Source organism: Centroberyx gerrardi, chromosome 8 (genome assembly GCF_048128805.1).
Source record: "Centroberyx gerrardi isolate f3 chromosome 8, fCenGer3.hap1.cur.20231027, whole genome shotgun sequence".
NCBI lineage: Eukaryota > Metazoa > Chordata > Actinopteri > Beryciformes > Berycidae > Centroberyx > Centroberyx gerrardi.
The window spans coordinates 25,353,669-25,373,746 of record NC_136004.1 but is presented as its reverse complement, the minus strand read 5'-3'; the positions used below and the strand labels follow the sequence as shown (position 1 = coordinate 25,373,746).

At 42.8% G+C, this 20,078-nt stretch overlaps 1 protein-coding gene across 1 annotated transcript; it reads right to left on the bottom strand.

The window, feature by feature from the left end:
- Positions 1-29: 29 nt before the first annotated feature.
- gldc (glycine dehydrogenase (decarboxylating)) lies at positions 30-19,924 on the bottom strand. Its single transcript, XM_071920398.2, has 25 exons — positions 19,643-19,924; positions 19,414-19,492; positions 16,841-16,976; positions 16,026-16,190; positions 15,425-15,502; positions 14,930-15,077; positions 12,826-13,022; positions 12,257-12,353; positions 11,919-12,024; positions 11,022-11,161; positions 10,288-10,368; positions 10,077-10,174; positions 9,669-9,753; positions 9,524-9,565; positions 9,250-9,392; positions 8,227-8,302; positions 6,340-6,465; positions 5,449-5,598; positions 4,270-4,382; positions 3,509-3,650; positions 2,765-2,876; positions 2,425-2,520; positions 1,800-1,972; positions 1,589-1,669; positions 30-568 (listed from the first exon to the last, which is right to left on the bottom strand). Exons 1-25 carry the CDS (start codon positions 19,922-19,924, stop codon positions 428-430), a joined length of 3,087 nt encoding a protein of 1,028 aa, XP_071776499.2. The 3' UTR covers positions 30-427.
- Positions 19,925-20,078: the final 154 nt, after the last annotated feature.

Here is a 20,078-nt window from a genome sequence, read left to right as displayed (position 1 = left end):
CATTAAGACTAGCCTCATCTATTTGGCTGACGAATGTCACAACACACATTAAAACATTTTCATACACTGGATGCAAATATTAACAAAAGCCTACAAGACAACTTGACACCTACGTTTTTGTCAGTCCATTGTGGTATGTAAGAGAAAAAAAAACAAGGGGAAAGTCAAGGCAGTTATTTTATACAACATGGAATAGAGGCACCGAGGGCATTATAAGGAGACGGGAGTCAGAAATTAACAATGCTCAGCTCTTGACGGGATTTTCAGAGTAATTCGGAGGTGCGGTGATGTGGTTCATATACTGGAGAGACCTCAGTGTCACAGGGTGCGTTTATTTTGCTACCCGGGAGAGCAAAAGTTGCACCTTTTGGACCAATGGAATAGTTCGAGAAGGGGAAACCCCCTTGCGGTGAGTCAGACAGAGCGCCTATGAGGAGGCTCTGTTCTCCTCGTACGGAGACTCGTAGACCTCCATGGGGGGGCAGGTGCACACCAGGTGCTGGTCGCCGTAGATGTCGTCGATCCTGGAGATGCTCGGCCAGAATTTGGTCTCGGGCCTTATGAAGGGCTGCAAGTAAGAAAGGGAGGATTAGTGTGAGAGCAAAGTGGGTTTGCCGCCTCCCATGTTCGAATGACTAATAGTAATAATCTTCTCAATTGTCTCAAAAATCCTTAAAAATCCTTCTCTAACTAGTCTGTTTTTCTATCTTAATTTCCTCCTTTATGATTGGTATACATTCAATAAGGGAAATCAATAAGGGATCATGGCTTTTACCTGGATTCACATCATCAGTGTTCTTCATGAAAACATTAAGTGTCCCTAAAATTTTGTACATGCAGTGTATGGGGCACATCTAAAAGCAGGGTTTACACAGCGCTTTACAAAAAAAAAGGCATAAAAAAAAACAAGGAATAGTAATATACATAAAGTAGATAAAAATTGGGAAACACGAAAGTGAAGAAAAGAAAAAGTGGTTACAAAATAAAAACGCAAGGAACACCACAAGTTTCAAAAGTGGACAAAATCAAAAACACTGTATTCAAAGTAACTCCACTTCTCAGGGTTCTGATGGCAAAACCTCCCTCACTTGTCTTTTCAATCTCAAGGTGGTCCGATTCATCCAATCTAAATGCTGGCAAAAATCTGATGTGTGAACGTTCAGCCATGCCCAGTTAATGCATCCTGGTATGATAGAAGTCGCATTGAAAAGACAAGTGAAACCACGGCACTTTAGTCTTGAGTCCAGACTAGATAGGGTAGACAGTTGAGCCCGAGGACCACAGATTAAAAAGGTCTATTAGAGACACCGACTTATTAAAACTTTAAAAAAGGACAATAACAAAGATTTTTACTGCCCATCAGCACAAAATGACCATAAAATATGTCCATTTTAGAACAAACGCCCCACCCACTGAAATTAGACTTGTGTAAGAGGAATTAAAGTCCATCGATGTTGCAATTCCCACTGCTCACCACTAGAGGTCGATAAAGACCACAAGATTACCTTATGCCCCTTTAACACTGCAGAAAAGTTGCTTTGGTGGGGTGGAGAGTGTGTGGTGAAATCAGAGAGATGAGGACACTCACCAAGGGAAAAGCAGCGTACTCCCTGGAGTAGGGTCTGTCCCAGGTGGAGGAGGAGATGCATGCCAGGGAGTGAGGGGACATCTGTGCACACACACACACACACACGTGAGAACCTCAGATGGTAGCACAGGCTACATGTCACAGCTCTTTATCAGTTATAATGCATTTTTTCGCCCCACACAATCAAACATGAATCGAGCCAGCGGTGTACCTTGAGCGGGTTGATGCGGGAGTCCATCCTGCCCTCCTCGATGTCTGCGATCTCCTGTCTGATTCCCAGCAGCGCGTCACAGAATCGGTCCATTTCGGCCTTGTCCTCCGATTCGGTGGGTTCGATCATCAGAGTTCCAGACACGGGCCACGACATGGTGGGGGCGTGGAAACCTGGACGCCCAGGACAGAAATCACAATCAACTTTCTTTTGTTCTGGACATTAAAACTGCATGGCCCTATATAGCTCAGTATCTAGAGCATGGTACTAACATTGCCAGGGTTATGGGTCTCAATCACACTGGGACCAACCATGCTAAAAACCTATACACACTCTTGGTATTGTGAGGCACTTTGGATAAAAGCATGACGAGCAGCCAGAAGGACATAATTGGAAGTTTGAGTGAAAGAGATGTATATATCAAATAAAAGCTCTTGAGGATATCTATTTAGTAGTGCAAGTATCTCTTTGCGCATTCATGTGATGACATTCTCATTAACAAAAGATATTTACAACAATTTTTGTTGTGGCTCTCCTGTAAAGTTTGCCAAAATCTACTCTGGCTCCAAGCCCTTGACATATATTCTGTATTATAATTAAGGAGTAATGCGGATATTCAGCTCACCATAGTCCTGCAGCCTCTTTGCCACGTCAACTGCCTCAATGTTAGCCGTCTTCTTGAATGGCCTCACATCCAGAATAAACTCATGTGCCACAAAACCTGTTGAGACCCAAACAATAAAAACCAGGGAGAACATTTTAGTTCTGACATGAGTTGACTGATTACAACAATGCAACACAGAGACTGTTTTTAACCACACCCTGAATCTTTACTCAACATGAAAAACTGACTGCAGACCTTCTCATGAATTTCCCTGGAAGTGTAGAAGTGTATCAACATACAGAATATCTGGGATGGGAAACTGGAGGGCACGTGGTTGCTTTCAATGCTTGCAATGCCTCACCTTTCCTGCCCCTGAAGAGGACCTTGTAGTGCCCCTCCAGCCTCTTGGCCATGTAGTTGGCATTGAGGATGGCCACCTCTGTAGCATGAACCAGTCCCTTGGATCCCATCATCTACACAACGCCACACATCAACAGGGGAAATGTCAGCAGGTGAAGTGTATTATTCAGGTTTTGCACTATTCCAGTGAAGAGTTTTATTCTAAAATGAGATTATCCGACATTTGAAAAGTCGGAGAAGTGAGAAGTGTTGCTGGCATGAAAAGTAAAGCATATTGATGGTTATTATTGAAAGAAATTCTCTACTTCTCAAGAACATCAGCAGTAAGCAGTTTTTTTCCAATTTGAGATGGACTGTAGGCTTGACGTCACACGATCAATTAAGATGCAAAGCTGTTCATTTTCCCAGCTGATTCAACCATCTCTATACTATAGGCTATAACACTGTTTGCATGCGATGTGTCATTCTCGCAATGAATCTTGGGGCTTCCCATTCGCTTTTGTCGGCCAAGTCACCATCCGATGCGTCCTCAGATGGCAAATAAACTTCCAGGATCATCATTCATCCTTCATTCACCCATTCTTAGTGTTCTTTTGTTTTGGAATTGTACTACAGGAGTTAAATATGATGTCGAACGCGTCACGGAGGACACATGAACGCATTTTGAGAAAGATCCTGACTATGTCATCTTCTCTTGACACCAACACATCATCAGCCATCAATACCACAGAGGAGCTCTGCTGACCTTGATGTAGGCCCAGGAGATGGGCAGGATGGCGCTGGAGCCCCAGGGCGCGGCGCTGATGGTGCCCAGGGAGCTGCTGCTGTTCACCGACTGCATGGGAACCACCGGGTGGCTGGGCAGGAACGGGGCGAGGTGGGCCTTCCTGATGAAGGGGAGAACATTACGTTTAGTCTCAAAGCCTAAATGTGACAGAAGGTGATGCTGATGATTGGACTTGATCTGCATGTAGAAACGTGCGGGTGTGCAAATATACACACATAATTCAACTAAATGAGCTGTATTTCTCTTTCAAAAGAGGATTACATTCAGCATCAGAACTTAAATGTGATAAAATGGGATGTGTGTGTGTGTGTGTGTGTGTATGTGTGTGTGTGTGTCAAGCTCCAATTTCAATCAATTAGTCGATCAATAGAATATTAATCGATTTGAATTTTGATAAATCAATTAATTGTTTGTTATTTGTCAAGAAAAAATACCAAATATTCACAAATGTTTTTCATATCATTATAAAATGAATACTTTGGGGGAGGTTTTGGTCAGCCTAAGTAAGCAATTCTAAGAATCACTTTGGCCTCTGGAAATATGTGATGGGCATTTGTCATTATTTTCACATTTTATAGACTAAACGATTAATCGAAAAAATAATCAATAGATGAATCAATACTGAAAATAATCGTTAGTTGCAGCCCTACACATTTGCTTTTATTTTCTCCTGTGATGCACTTGGCCATAGTCTACATGCTGTCTATACACTGACTTACACTCCGATGGGCCCCATGCCTGGTCCTCCTCCACCATGAGGGATGCAGAAGGTCTTGTGGAGGTTGAGGTGAGACACGTCAGAGCCGTAATCCCCAGGACGACACAGACCCACCTGGAGGACAGAGCGAGGCAGGAAACTAACTTTGCTGTGTGATGGGCACAACGGCCACGTTTACCATTTTACCATTCAGCTAGATTAGAATGAGTCGGAGCAGGACAGGACCTCCAATGATGTCTGGTTACCTACCAGAGTGGATTAGTAGACAAACTAACCAGCAAAAGGCAAAATTTACCTGGTGGAAATTTAGCTGTGGTAATTAACTACCATGAAAAAAAAAAGGTAATTTAAGCATGAGTAGATATTATGGCCTGGAGCCATAAACTACTAAACTTCCCGCTTCCTACTCTACAGAGTAGTGAGGATTTAGTTTCTGGTTTAATTTATGGGGATAATGCATGCATGTCAATCAATCCTTTTGACAATATAGTCAAATATCAAGTAGGACATTGTTTATCCAAAGCCCTCAGGTTTTTATAGACAATCATTTTCGTGTAGTTTCTGTGTGTGTGTGTGTGTGTGTGTGTGTGTGTGTGTGTGTGTGTGTGTGTGTGTGTGTGTGTGTGTGTGTGTGTGTGTGTATTGAGGAAATAACTCAAAACTGGGGAAAAAAAATCTTGGGTCATTTTAGTAAAAATATCTACTTCTGTAGAACAAGTAATGTTGATTTCAGTGGACTCCCCTTTACTTTGACCTATCTAATTGATTAAACTATCCAAGAGTCACATTAGTGGCTACTATCAGTAGAGGAGGACGGACTTGAGAAAGCGGTTTGCATCTTAAGGAAGGCAGAGGGGGCAGGGTCCACAGTCTGCCTGGTATTGGCGGAGGCCGTGCTGACGTAAAGACCATCATCTGCTTATTACAGACGTCAAAGGTCAATCTCTTTTGGCTTACACTGCAGAATAATGCATATCTATAAACCCTTATCCTATTAGCCTTTAGTTTGACAAGTAATTACAAGCAATTCCCCGCTGTGGAAACTAAAAGTCCTTCACAAGTTTCAAGAAACTATACCTTACTTGCCTTGAACCACATTCAGAGGTTCAGTTTTCTAAATCAAACCACAGAAACCAACTTCTTCTGCCTCCAACCCAGCAGTAAGCCGTTTCTCTCTCACCTGGGCGTTCATGTTGGCACCGTCCAGGTAGACCTGGCCGCCGTTCTGGTGGATCAGATCACACACGTCTCTGATATTCTCCTCAAACACACCAAAGGTGGAGGGGTAGGTGATCATCATGGCCGCCAGGCTCGCCTTGTGCTTATCCACCTACAAGAGAGGACATGGATAAGAGGACAGGGGTTTGGAAACAATAATAATATAACATGGATTTGATCAAAATTACATTATGGAGGCATCGTCAGTCATAGCTCGCCTTGCTGTGCTGAGGAAAATTTGGCCTGTGGCTTCTGAACTGTGATATGATAAATAACATACACTGCTTTTGCACAGGTTTAGACTGTACTGCTTTGTGTAAAGCCAGCGTAACAGGCAGCCAATCAGCAGCCTGGTAGATACACAGCCATTGTTTTACTTTGATTTGACTTGCTCACTGTCGGAGAGTGTAAGGCGGTCAGCAGCAGGGACAAAGTTTGTGAACAGGCAAAAACCAAAGTGAGGCTTTCAACTTTTATCCTTTCAAAAAGTTACCAGCCAATGATGGATGACCCTTTTGATCTATCCGCTTAAGACAAATTTTGCCAGCATTTGGCGCTTGGCAGGTGTTAATTTCAGACCCTGGTTTCATAAATACTAGTACATCAATTTGAGGTTCAAGATCTCTGTAGGACAACGATGATATTTTGGTGGATATTTTGTAGAATGATATTGTAGGGTTTGAGTAGGTTCCGTGGGCCCGAGCATGCCAGAAGGTACTCGGGTCATGAAACAGCAGCTGACAGGGTGCAGGTCTTCGACTTTCAGCTGACTCTCACCCAGCAGCACCTAGCCTGAACATTGACATATCTCTCTACTTTTTACACAGTCCTCTGAACACAGTCCAGCTCTCACCAGGGCCTTAAGGTGTGGCAGGTCAATGTTGCCATCCTTGTCCACCTCCACCACCTGCACCTTCATGCCGGCCATCTGAGCGCTGGCCGGGTTTGTGCCATGGGCCGACTTGGGGATCAGACAGACCTGGAGCAGAGAGAAATGTCAGCAGAGCAGAACCCTAACCCAGAAGTAGAAGAAACAGAAGTAGAGTGAACCCTAACCTGGACTGTTTAAAACTTTAATAGCAAGAAGTTGGAGCACACTTCTAAATAAATGTCTTTTGCAGGGTTTTCATATATTAAGTAAAAGAAGATATATTTACATACTGTGCAGTAACCTCTTATTATTCAACAATAGCAGAACAGATCATCACTGCATTAACACTAGAAAAGCCAATGGATTAGGGGTCTAAGAGAAGACCAACAACTGTCAATTGACGGTGGTAAATATAATTTTAACTATTATTTCCTTGCCCGATTTTGAAAATCCAACAACCCTGGTTTGTACAGAAAGGGGATCTTGGGACATTTTGAAAGCAAAGATATTTCAAAACTTTAAAATTTAGAACATCAGGCCTTTCTATTGGCCTTTCTAGTGTTAACACCAGATTAAGTGCTATTAGAGCCTAAATCACAACCTGATGAAAAAAAAAAAATGTATCAGTGCTTTTCAGTTCAAAACTAGGCTTAGTCTGTGTGGGGAAATATCCCTTTTGGGTTCAATTCTGATCTGTGCCAACAGCCCTCCATAGACATCAATGTATAACCTAATACAGGTCATCAAATTGATTTTATTCCTTATTAGGGTGACCCTTCTGGCATTTTGCAACTTAGTCACACAAGGACACTGGGGCAGTAAGACCTGTGGATTGGGTAACATTGACAAATGACTGACTGGGAAAACAGTGTTACACCAGTGACTTGCAGTTCTCAAAGTCTTAAAACCACCAAATATGGAATCTTGAAAGCAGGTAACCTGTAGTGAGACCATGGTGTTTTCGGTCCCTTATTTGTACAAAGGACTGTCAGTTTGGACCTTGACTGTTTCAAGGGATCAGGCCACTATCTGAGATGTGCTTATGAGGGAGTCATTAAAAACATACTTGAGCCAGCGGGTCTTATCTCAGGGGGGCTGTCCTATCTCGCCTTGTCCTCAAGCTACTGCCAATCAGCACATTAGGACACTGAAGGAATTTCTAAGCAGGATTCTTGAAGCGCTATTAATCTGTGATGTGAAAACGACCTGTTCCAGCCTAAGAACAATAAAACCCACTGTCAGGAAGGCTGGCTGATACAGCTCATGCTCTACGGCTTATGTGCTAATGCCGTTCATTAACCTTTGCCAGCAGGTATTCAGTTAGCACTATCAGCCAAAGAAACTACTGGTGATAAATCACACTAGATATCAGTCCTGTAACTGTGGTCATAATGGTAGAGAGCTTGTAGATTTCTGAAAATAAAACTCAAATTGTTGCTTTCACAATCATTTTCATCTTTTCAAGCGACTGAGGGGCAAGTTTACCATGATTACTTTTGGGCTTTTCTCACAAACCCAAGTATTGTGTATTGTGTAGTGTATTTTAAAAGTTTCTGGACCGAGCAGGGGCTTCAGGGCATCAGGTTTACTTAACAAAATATTGGGGGTGATTGTCAGGGAATTATGGCTCTGACTCTTTCATCCCTCACTTCCAGGCATTTAAGCTTATTTACACTCTGTTGCACTCATTGTGAATTGCTGAGGATCAGTGAATGTGGCACTAGGGCTCTGATTCTCATTTTCCTTCGTATCGTTTGCTTACAACGTAGTTAATCTGGGGATTGAAGCTTATTCTATGGCTGCATTCAACTGTAAATTGCCTAAATTGTAAAATGAGATAATCCTCTCTCTGAGCAGCACCACACTTACTGTTCTCTGGCTCTCTCCCTTTGAGTTCAGGTAGGCTTTTATGGCTGCCAGGCCGGCGTATTCTCCCTGAGCACCACTGTAAAGCAAGGCAAACACACCGTGGTCATGTACCACACACACACACCCTTGCATCAGCACAGTTCAAAGACCAGTCCACAGACATTACCAAAAGGGGAGAGAAAGAGATGTGATGAAAAGCAAGCTGTCGGCTATCTCTGCAGACCAAACTAGCATGGTGTGCTATTCATAAGCCCGTAGCTGCTGATAAGCTAAGTGGTGATAAACAGCAAAGGTGGCTGCGCCTCATCAGCTGAAACCCAAAGAGATTACCCAAAGAAAAGTATCAGATTAATTTCCTTACGTTTGACTACTAGAGCCTGATTTAAGTTTCAGACACAGGAGGGAAAGTTAAAATGTTTGATGCCAGGTGCTCGGACCAGGTTTCAAGTTTCAATCTTTTTTACTATTTTGCCTTGTCATTACTCCAATGGTTGGCACCTGATTTGGGTGTGCAATCTTTTCCTCTTTTTACTAAACCGCAGAAGACAAGCATGGAGTCACAAAAAGAGATGATTACATAAAAATGTTGTAAACATCGTTTCTGGGGCCCTGTGGTCCACACACAGGAATTGTACACCTACACTGAAATAAATGTTTAACAGGCTTCATCCATTGAAATAATCATTAGTCTAGAGTAGTGATCTTCATTTGTGAGATGATTTGGAGGGGTCATAAAATGATTTATGGAATGTGCAAAACTACATTTCTAACCCATAATTTATTATTATGCTTTCATGCTTGGTCAGAAATGGCTTTTGTGAAATAATGAATATTTGCAGCTTCTTGAAATGGCCTGGAAAGGGAAAATGAAAATCAAACCTCACTTTATTTTTGTGAACTAAGAGCAAGAAAAGTTCAGAACCACACATCCAGGACTAGAGCCACCAGATGAGGCAGTCCCATGAATACCACCACTTCATTATCTGTGACAAATAATGAAGTTGCGACAAAGATGGGCCTTACCTGTTGGGCTGGAAGGAGATCTTGTCGTAGCCCGTCACCTCACACAGGTCCTTCTCCAGCTGCCTGAAGAGCTGCTGGTAGCCCTCCGCCTGGTCCAGAGGCACGAAGGGGTGGATGTTGGCAAACTCCTTCCAGGTGATGGGCTAAAAGGAGAAGAGAACAGGAGACTATGGCATTTAAAAAACAAATAGGCAACTTTCTAAAACCACTTAACTGACAGTATCTGATTTGCTCTAAAGCGGTGAGCATTAGTCAGACAGGCTGATTAACTCACCATGAGCTCCGAAGAACTATTCAGCTTCATGGTGCAGGAGCCCTGAAGAGGAAAAGAACATTTATCACCACATAACTCATATGACATGATACGATATCAAAGTGGGATGCTGGGCTTGTGTCTCTGACTTCAGGTTAAGACTAACCAGTGGGATCATGCTGTGCACCAGGGAGATGTCCTTGTTCTCCAGGCGCTTCATGTATCGCACAATGTTGGTCTCGGAGTGGTAGCTGGAGAGAGGGAAGAACCAAAGTGACAGAGGGAGGTTTAACCGAGGGCTAACATGCTCTGATGCCAGTATGTCCATTTGGTAAGCCAATAATAAAAGCAGCATTAACACCAGTGACATGCTAAGCAACTGCAGCAGGGCTTAATATCAGACAATCAGTATGGAAAGTGTGATTATGATACGCGATTATGCCACAAACAAATTGTCAATACCAGATGATCGATATAAGGAGCGTGATTCAGTTGCCATAATCACAACTGTGCCATATGTTCTCATTGCTACAATATGTGCTATGGGGTTGCAAATTCATTGAGATGTACCAACCTGTTGAAGACCTGGTGGCTGAGGTACTTGCTCGTCCTCTTGAAAGGACTTCCCATGATCCCCTTCACCCGCTCACCCATCTTCTCAGCGATCAGCTCCTGGAAATAAAAAGAATGAGATGAGATGCAAATTGAACCCCAAGGCGCTTATGAAAACAGACAAAGAAGAAGAACAAAAAAAAGGCACAAAATGCAAGCAACGGCCAACGTACAGCTGAAGATTCACAGCCAAAGACCCAGAGCAGATCATCCAAGTCCCTCTCAGTCACAGTCTCATCCAGAGAGACGCCCAACTGTGGAGAGAGAGGAGGGGGATATAAGAACAATCTCAAACAACAGTAAAACTCGGTAAGGTTTTGAAAAACAACACAGGGAAGTTTATCATCTCTCTGCTGCAGTCTTTTGGACTATGATTAAGCGTCGACAGAGCCCTACCAGACATTAAAAAAAATATTTTTTTTTTTAAATGTATGATGATATTGGGACCAATAATTTGAGAAAACATTAAAAACAACACCTTATTCCCTGTGTTCAGAGTGCTGTCTTATTCCACTGTGTTGCCATTTATTCAGATGAGACTAGCTGCACCAAGTCCTGGCTCGAACAGCCCAGGGAAACATATATACTTAAAAATTGCGAGACAACAGAACTGCAGATATAATTCGATTTGTCTTTTTTTTTTTTAGATAATTCACACATTTTACCACAGTAAAAGTCTGCCTACTCTACAGCCTCTTGCTAGATGAAAGCTTCCCCATCCACCATTTGTTTGAAAATTAACACAGTAGTAAACCAAAGACAAATGTACTTACTGTCATGTAAGTAAAAAGACTTTGCAACATTGTGAGTAGACTTGTCCAACACCACAAGTCTACGTCAGCCTAGAAATAGCAGTCCATGAATTGTTGATCCTTTGAAAATCTAGAAGAATGGGGTTCTCTCTCACCACTCCCTCGGTGTAGACTCGCAGGTTGATCTGCCTCTGCACAGCCCTCTCCAGGATGTCCTTGGCTGCCACACTACAGTGGACCTTCAGAGTGTCGAAGAACATCTCGCTGTGCAGCCTGTGGCCTGCCCTCTTCAGCCCTGAAACACACAGTGGGGGAGAGAATGGTTACGCATTTGTTCAGCTATTCATCCACCTGAAAGAGTGTAAGTGTTTGTCTTTATTGGGGAGGCTGGTGGCGGTTTAGTTTTTGTAGAGCCTATATTTTCTTCTGCACAATTGTTTTTGTCCCCTATGATGCATGATGTGGGGGAAGACTATGGATCAGTCTCCGTCCATCACACACACAAACTGATTTTGATGAAATTTGGGGAAATTAGGCATCTCACAATTTCTTCCTGGCATTGTCAAAATGACACTGATTGACTCACTGACCAAGGAGGCTCGCTACATCCTCTGTTCATTCATTCTTTAGTTCGTTCTGTCGTCCATCCATGTGTCACAAGCAATATCTCAGACACCATTGACTGGACTTTGATAAAACTGGGGAAAATGATGCATCTCACACTGCGCTCAGGCATTTCCTTTGTTAATTCATTTGTCCATGTGCCATCCATGATATCTCAGACACCAATGAGTCCAGCAACTGGATTGGGAAATAATGTATTCTAACACTGACTGATAACACATTTTAATTACACCAATTGGCCCATGGAGTAGTACATTTATAGGTCCAAACAGGGTGACGTGTGTTACTGATTGGGCCAGACGCAGACTGCATCCTTCATGGGGGACGATGCGTTTACTGGTACCTTGTACTCTCTGTTTATGCACAGTGTTAAATAAATTAACAGTCAGACAGCTTGATTTCATGTAAAAAAACAACAACTAATTTACCTTCCGCGAGGATCAGAGCAGCATTGTGAGTCCTCTCAGCGATGTGTTTGAGGCCCTGTGGACCATGGTACAGTGCATACATGGCTGCCATGTTGGCCAGCAGAGCCTAGAAGGGACAGTTGGAATAGCAGTTATGAAAAAAGTACTTAAAACACACAATTTACAAAAACTTAATTTACTGCATAAAATAGAGTAAAAGGATATTGAAGCCATTTGTGAATAAAATGAGAAAAAAAAAAATCAGAAATCTCTTTTGGGGTGAGATGTCTTTATGAGCCCCTTGGGGTTTTCCTTGCTTCACCCACACAGTTTTTATCTTTTACTTTTTATTTTCATACCTGGGCGGTGCAGATATTGCTGGTGGCTTTGTCTCTGCGGATGTGTTGCTCTCTGGTCTGCAGAGCGAGCCGATACACTTCCTTACCAGCTGCATCCCTAAAACACAAATACATGGCTTTACTTTTTGGGCACACTATTGATGAAAGGTCCTATACTCAAATCGAGTCTATCACAGTAGGACTATTGGAAGGGAAGAGATCCCACAAATGGTATACAACACAATCAGCACACTCTGAAAAATAAAAAAAGTAATAATGGGGTTCATCTCTCTGGGGTTCTTCTAAGATCCAAGGGAGATAATAAGCACCTTGGGGGTCTTAATTAGATGCAATATCCCCCCCCAACAAAAAATTGAAGAATCCACACATAGATGGTTGATGACACAACATGGTTCATAGAGGTACTGTCAGGGTTCAAGAGCCCTTTATGAAGGGGTTCCTCAAGGAAGCTTCCGAGGTTCCCCTATGATTGTAATCTGAAGCCCTGTCACTGTGTGTGCATAGTGCATTTTCTACACAGAAAATAAAATCATTTTAAGCAATATTGACCCACGACTGATGTCTCTCACCTGGTGACTCCGACCATTCTGCCAGGCATCATCCGGACCAGGTTCTCTTTAACGGAGAAGAAAGCGGCGTGGGGACCGCCATAACAGAGAGGCACCCCAAACCTCTGGGAGCTGCCGAGAGCGATATCAACCCCAAACTCACCAGGAGGACGCAGCACGCAGAGGGCCAGCAGATCTGTGGCACAGCAAGCCAGGGCCTGGACAGGGAAGGAGAGATGAAATGAGCCGTGGGAACCAAATCAGTGCTCACTACTCCCTTTGGTCATTAAAACAAAGACAATTCTTCTGACTACAATTTTACTTTTTTGCAGTTTTGGGGCACACAAATTGTCATATTACAACTAGGAATTTGATTTATTTACATTTCTTTACTTTTCCTTTGAGAAACATGTGTGTTCACCAGAGAGGTCAGAGCACAGTGTTACAGCTCGCTGGTGAAAGTCTTACGAAGGCAAACTGTAACCTGATTTTTTTTTTTAATGTAAAAATACACCAGTCTCATCAGCATAAATCACAAAGTGGAGCTGCAATAGAGAAGAGTGTGTCATGCATTCTAATTCAGACAGCCTATTTTCCACAACCAAAAATTCTGGTGCCAAGTATGTACACTACCCTACCAAATCAGGAATCAGAAATTAAGGATGAAATGCAAACTGTTCCCTAAACCAGTGGTTCTCAAAGTGGGGTCCGGGGACCCCCAGGGGTCCGTGGCACTCTGCCAGGGGGTCCGTGAAAAGTTTTCAGATTCATTCATTTAAATTATCATGATGATATTTTTTTTTTTACAAAAGGCTTCATAGTTCAACAAATAATATTTTATTTTTTAAATCTAAAATAGTTCAGAGATTATGTTCTAATCTGACGAATCTATAAATTTAAAAGTCAAGCACATCACCCGTTACCGTGGAAACAACAATAACTGGTACGTCAGTCAGAGATTGCCTCCGGCTGCTAGCATGCTACGAAGATGGACAGATTTTTAAAACGACCGGTTACTGCTACAAATGAAGTAAATGAAGAACAAAAAACAAAAGTAAGGAAATACGATGAGGATTATCTCCAATATGGATTTATTGAAGTGGAAGGGAGGCCGAAAAGTTTTATATGCCTGCAGTGTCTTGCCAATGAGGCGATGAAGCCTGCCAAATTGAAGAGGCGCCTCGAGACCAAGCATCCAGATTATGCAATGAAAGACCGGTCTTTTTTTTGAGAGGAAAGGCGAGGACTACCGTCAGCAACAACAACGGATGCTGACAAAGTAGTGGTTTGGGATTGTAGCAATGTTGCAGATGTTTTGCAATCTACTTGATACGTATGTTGTTCAGTTTGTTATAGCCTGCATTTATTTTATGATTAGACTTTTATCAATCATTACGTATGAACTAAGAGTGAAACACTTTATCTTGATGTGTGTGTGTGTGTGTGCATGTTCTGAAATGGGTTAGCACTTTTATTTATTAGCACTTTTCTCTTGATTTCCCTTTGATATTTTGTTTAGGTACAGTGTTACTTGCAGCTAATTGATTGATTCTTTTATGGGTATTCTGTGTTGAGATGGTGCAAATATTTTTAATACATATCTAATATCTTTCTAATACATTTCTCTTGTGTTGTTCTTTCACATAACTAAGACTATAGAAGTGTAAAAAATAGGCTACGTCAGATTATTCCAAGGGACATACTGTACATGTCAAGTCAATTTTTATTTATATAGCCCAAAATCACAAATCAGAATGAGGGGGTCCCCGGTATATTCTCTATCTTGTAAGGGGTCCTTGGCTGAAAAACAATTGAGAACATCTGCCCTAAACAGCAGCGAGCGAGCGCTGTGTCCAGAGAAAGCTGGACTCTAAATCTTTTGCCTCTCTCTTCCCTTTGGTTTCTTTTGGTATACAGCGATGACAAACTGGCCGCGTTGGTAAACATGAGCGTGTTGTGTGCAGTTTACTGACACTGACACATGATTTCTGGGTATTGAAAGTCAAATTTTTCCAATTCACTTCTCCCTGCCATTTGGAGCCGCCAACTTGCGAAATTGCCTGGTGTAGCTTTAAAGAAATTCTCATCCTCTCTCACCATCTTTTTGTGGGAAAAGCTCTCTTACCCCTCCCTTGTGAGCGCGGTCCACCAGAGCGGTGAAGTCCTCCACCCTGCCGTCAGTGTCTGGGTACTGGAAGAGCACACCGCTCACATCCTTCCCACTGAAGTCCATCTCATGAGGCAGCTTCAGCACCGTCTTCACCCCAATGTAGCTGCACCGCGGCAGTTGGAGAGAGCCAAAGGATTAGGGTGCTTTGCTTACTAAAAGGGAGATCATCATTTTGTGTGTCTACTAACCATGGATACACAATGGCACATGGTAGAGTGTGTTAGTGTGTGTATACCAGCCATCACTGACTGAGCTCCTCAAATAGAGAAAGGAATTTTCTGTTTCTTGTTTGCCTAAAAACTGCTTCAGTATGTTTCTGCTGTATTTTATGCGGTAAATCAACTGCGTCTTTGTTTTTCCTGAAGTTTTTTCATATAACTTGGATGCACAAGAGAGATCATGCATTCATTGATTTGTGTGTGTGTATTATCATGGGTATTTAATACATACTTGGCTCTGGTCTGCACCACAGCAATGGTCTGGGGATGGCAACGTGGGTCAATGTAGAAGGTCCTTCTTTTGTTCTGTCTGTGGGGAGTGGACACAGATCAGATTGTGATTAGTGACCATACAGCAGCATCCCATCCTGTCAGGCCTCATCCAGATTAAAAATTTTAAAAATGTCTTTCCTCTCTTCTCCTCTCATTTCTCATTCCTTTTCCTAGCACTTCTCAATCATATTCATTCCAGCGTCCAGGAACACTTTGTTACATCTATTGTCAGTGCACTACAGCTCTGAACCTAGATCACTTGTAATGTTGGCGACCAAAAACATGAAGCTTATTCTTACGTTGCACTCATTGTAAGTTGCTCTGGATAAGAGCATCAACTAAATGCCTAAAATATAAATGTCTATGTAGCCCACTGAAGGTTTTTTGCTTCTTTTTTTCTTCCTGTGGCTAAGAGATGAACAATGAATATTACCCTAAAGTAATTACCTCTATTTCATAGGATTAGGTACCATTTTGCAATATAATTTATTCTAAGAAAGGATTCTTCTCCATGTGGCTCCTTGTGATTGAGGCAGTCTTCCTGGTCAATATGTAGCTACCTGTGGCAGAGCTGCATGGCCTCAGCAGCAGCTGTGCCCTCGTCCAGCAGGGAGGCGTTGGCCACAGCCATGCCGGTGATGTCGCAGATTATGGTCTGGTAGTTGAGCAGAGACTCCAGGCGACCCTGAGAGACCTCAGGCTGATAGGGCGTGTACTGAGTCACCCTGGAGACAAGAGGGACACAATGAAACAACAGAGCGAGTCTGGACACTTGGGCAGGAGCCCGAACTTTGCTGGTTCTCGAGACAGGAGAATACATTGTGTCTCTTCCGAGGAATTTGCTCAAAAGTTCACCTCCTCCCCCTGAGGATTTTCAGAGTGGACATGCATGGGCAAGGCTGGTTTGGAGAAGGTGGAAAGGAGACCGGACTCAGCAGAAAGCATTACATGACAGGAGAGGCGCTCATAAGATCTCACGAGTGAAGTCACTCATTTCATTGTAAACCCAAAGTGGGAGCTCAAGCCTCAAGTCACAAGACTTCCTATTAAAGGCACGTTATTCTGCAGCATAGCAATTAAGTTTTTAATGACTAGCAGTGTCCTGTAAATAAAAATGTTAATCTGCTATACAACTTGACCGACTCAAAGAAATCTGTACAGAACTGGGATTTTTAGCACTTGTAAACTTTTTAAATGGAACCAAAATGTGGAGTTACATTCCAATACAAGATCGGTGTTGGAAATGGAGGTTGACAGTCATTAGTTATTTATGCAGGCATCAGTGTGAGAAGGGGTCAGCTCAGGACACACAATACCCTCTAATTTCCATAAGGTTTCTTTAGAGAAGGGGGGGGGGTTGACTAAGGCCACTTACCAGCCTGAATTCTCCAGGAGATTCCGCTGAATGGGCGGCGGTACTGAGCAGCTGTAGTAGCCCATGCCGATGTAGGACCTCCATAGCTTGTTCTTTGATGCAATCTTTTGGAGAGACTCCAGAACCTCATTCTCACCTGCAAAATAACCAGTGTGTGATTGTGATTTGGTTTATTTAAAAAAAAAAACGAATTGAGGATCTCTGGGTCTTTGGGAAATTGTACAATAATTACAGAATTTAAAGTTCAGGTGCTTGTCCAAGACTTTACAGTGAAATGACCAATGCCAAGCGAGTGATGCCATAAGATTTGACAAATGAACAGCGTCTCCTCTCTTATCTGGGGAAGTGGCTGTACGACTAATAAGATCAGAGAGATCAGCGTGACATGCAGCTGTTTAGAGCAGCCAGGCACTCCATATATCTGATAAGAAGAAAAAAAAAAAAACACAACACCCTAAAAAATGAAGGGGATTTCAACAATAAGATTGAAGATGTGAGCAAAATGCTGTCAAAATAGGGAAAAATCTAAACTACATTGTTGAACTGAGGATATGCCTCCTCCTGTATATTTTCCATACAGTTTCAGCGGACAATGTAACACATTTCCATCCATGCCATATGCACGATCCTTCTATGCGTTTCTCCCATCAAGAGAATGACTAGACACATATGGGCTCTTTCCCGGTAGCTAGTTATTTAGCCTCATTCCCCACTGCTGTAAGGGAGCGCTGCCAATGCACACCCAGCCACTCAGATTCCTCTGGCCTTCCCTGGCTGCCTAGCAACTCCAAGGAATGGACAATACTGCCCGTCTCAACCAAGAGCCCAAACTACTCCCGTTTTCAAAACAGAAAGACACCTCTAGTCTTCAGAGGGCAGCACCATTTGCCCATAAACAGTATAATAAAACAATGTATTTACAGTTCTTGTATCAGGCAGCATGGTGCGCATTAATCTCCGCAAAAGTGCTGTGGGGCGTTGAATCAACTGAATTCAATAAAACAATTGAATTTAGTGGATCATCAACAGGTTCAGAGCTCTCTGTCTGTGCGTGTGCGTGTGCGCGCGTGTGTGTGTGTGTGTGTGTGTGTGTGCGCGCGCGTGTGTGTGTGTGTGTGCTTGTTTCACTAGGGAGGACTGTTTTCCCATGGTCCCAGAGTTCTTCAGAGCAACAAAAAAAGCCTGATTCAGAACCATCCAGCACATCTATTGTTGAAGAGAGAATCCCTCGCTGGCTTTGCAAACGAAGCCCTCCAGAGCTGAACAAGCAAAAACCAGCTCGGCCTCCAGTTTGTTCCTTCAGCATGGCTTGTTGCATTATGAAACCTGACAGAGGCAGAGGAGGGAGTGAGGAAGGGGGTCGCAGGCAAGGTGGCTTATAAAACCCCCACTACCTGGGACCACTGACCTCCTTTTCTGAGCACTGATCTGTCCAAAATTGCTGGATTTCCCGGAGGATCGCTCCAGCATTATAGCTGATCGTCTCATATAGATAATGATTTCTACTTTCAACTGACCTGTGTTCATTTGGGGTAGCAGTGTCATTAATGACTCTGCAGTAGATTGTCTATTCCTTTAATTGTGCACCTCTGCAGTCAGATGGTGATGCCAGCACAACAGCCCCAATTTGACAAAATAACATCAAAAACAGAAAATTCATTTGTATTTGAAAACGCTGATTTTTGATGAAGTCAGCCATCAATTATTCAGCTTTAAATGGGGCTTTCTATACATGTGTATTTAAAGTACTCCGGTGAAATGTTCATTTGTATTTAAAGAAAGGTTATATTATAATTAGTCATTTTTACAGCTCTACTTTATTCCCTGCCTTAATGTGTTACACTGCACGCTGCAACTGATAAGACCGCCTGATCAGTCCGTCTCGAGCGTTCTTTGTCGGGGAATACGCAATAAAAAAAAAATCCCATCCCTGATTGCAAAACGTTTCAAAGGTCTTACAAAGTCGCTTAACGGGAAGGGGTTGTGTTTAACGTTGGGATTTGCATGCACTGCTCATAATATTAAAAGGAAAATTAAAAAAATGAAATAAAATCCAGGCAAAACACCCAAATCACCTTATTAGGAACCCCATTCAGCTGTGATGTAATGTGAACGCTGTAACCAGATTAAACTGGACTTGGGACGGGAGCTCAAGGCTAAACTTTACACTCCAGTTGCCATCCTATGAGCATCGGCTTCCCAACAGGAGATTGGTGCCGCTCGCCGAGTTTCGCAAAAACAACTCCAAATATGTTCAAAGGAAGACTTAACAGGGGACAGCGCTTCATGGCACACAATAGAAGTGCAACCTACATTTCAGCCACTCTCTTGGCTTGATTTTACGCCCGTTTTATGTGGGAAAACCTTACCCTACAAAACAGCTTAACACACGAGTGAAACGGCTTAATTTTTTATTATGCATTTTACAGATTATTACCATTTTAAATCTGAGTTTGCGCCATTGCACCGACGTTGGCTATGCAACCCTTTTAGCAATCTTTCCAAGCCATAATGCATGTCACATTAAGAGGTTATGAACAATAACAAGTGTAGTCGAATGGAGGAAAACTTACAGACTGGATCATCCATTTTCATACTTCGTTGAATACGGATGGAGGCTGGAAGTGTGTTTTCGATCAACTGGTCGACAGACTGGAAACAATGCATTACAATAAATAAAATGGCTATATTCACATCAATATGCAAGTATTTCAAGCAATGTTTGCATGTACAAACTAGATTTAAAAACACGAATTTCTACCAAAACTGTCTATTGTGTAATGCTATAGTAGTAGATTTTACCTCAAGCCCGAGAGCGTCCAGCATTTCTCTCTTCTCCCTCTCACCTGGACCAATATGCCTCTCAGAAAAATCATCATGTCTGGGCAATATTCTCTCTATCTGTCTGGAGGCGAACACTGCAGACGTCCGGAGACCCCGGACTGTGAGGGATGCCTCGCTGTTTCGGATCCTACATTGAAGTTTCCCAACCATGCGGCTTCTGCCACACAGATGCCTGCAAGGTGCATGGGGATTCAGCGACTTGGCGAAGATGATTCCCCAGGACTTGGCGCAGCTCTGCATCTTTAAATCACTCGCAAGACAGTTTGCAGAAAAGAAAAATCCTCTTCCCACCCCGTTGCTCAGTAGATTTTTCCCCCCTGAGACTGATGCGATCCGTGCAGGAGACTCTGCCAACTCCTTCAAACTGCTGAGTTTATACGACTACCCAGTTGCA

Excerpts from the sequence above, each read along its gene's own strand:
- gldc (XM_071920398.2), bottom strand. The coding sequence starts at position 19,924 with ATGCAGAGCTGCGCCAAGTCCTGGGGAATCATCTTCGCCAAGTCGCTG. Across the intron at positions 9,393-9,523 it reads ATAGTTCTTCGGAGCTCATG|CCCATCACCTGGAAGGAGTT; the intron begins GTGAGTTAATCA and ends TTCTCCTTTTAG. Across the intron at positions 8,303-9,249 it reads ATCTCCTTCCAGCCCAACAG|TGGTGCTCAGGGAGAATACG; the intron begins GTAAGGCCCATC and ends CTTGCTTTACAG.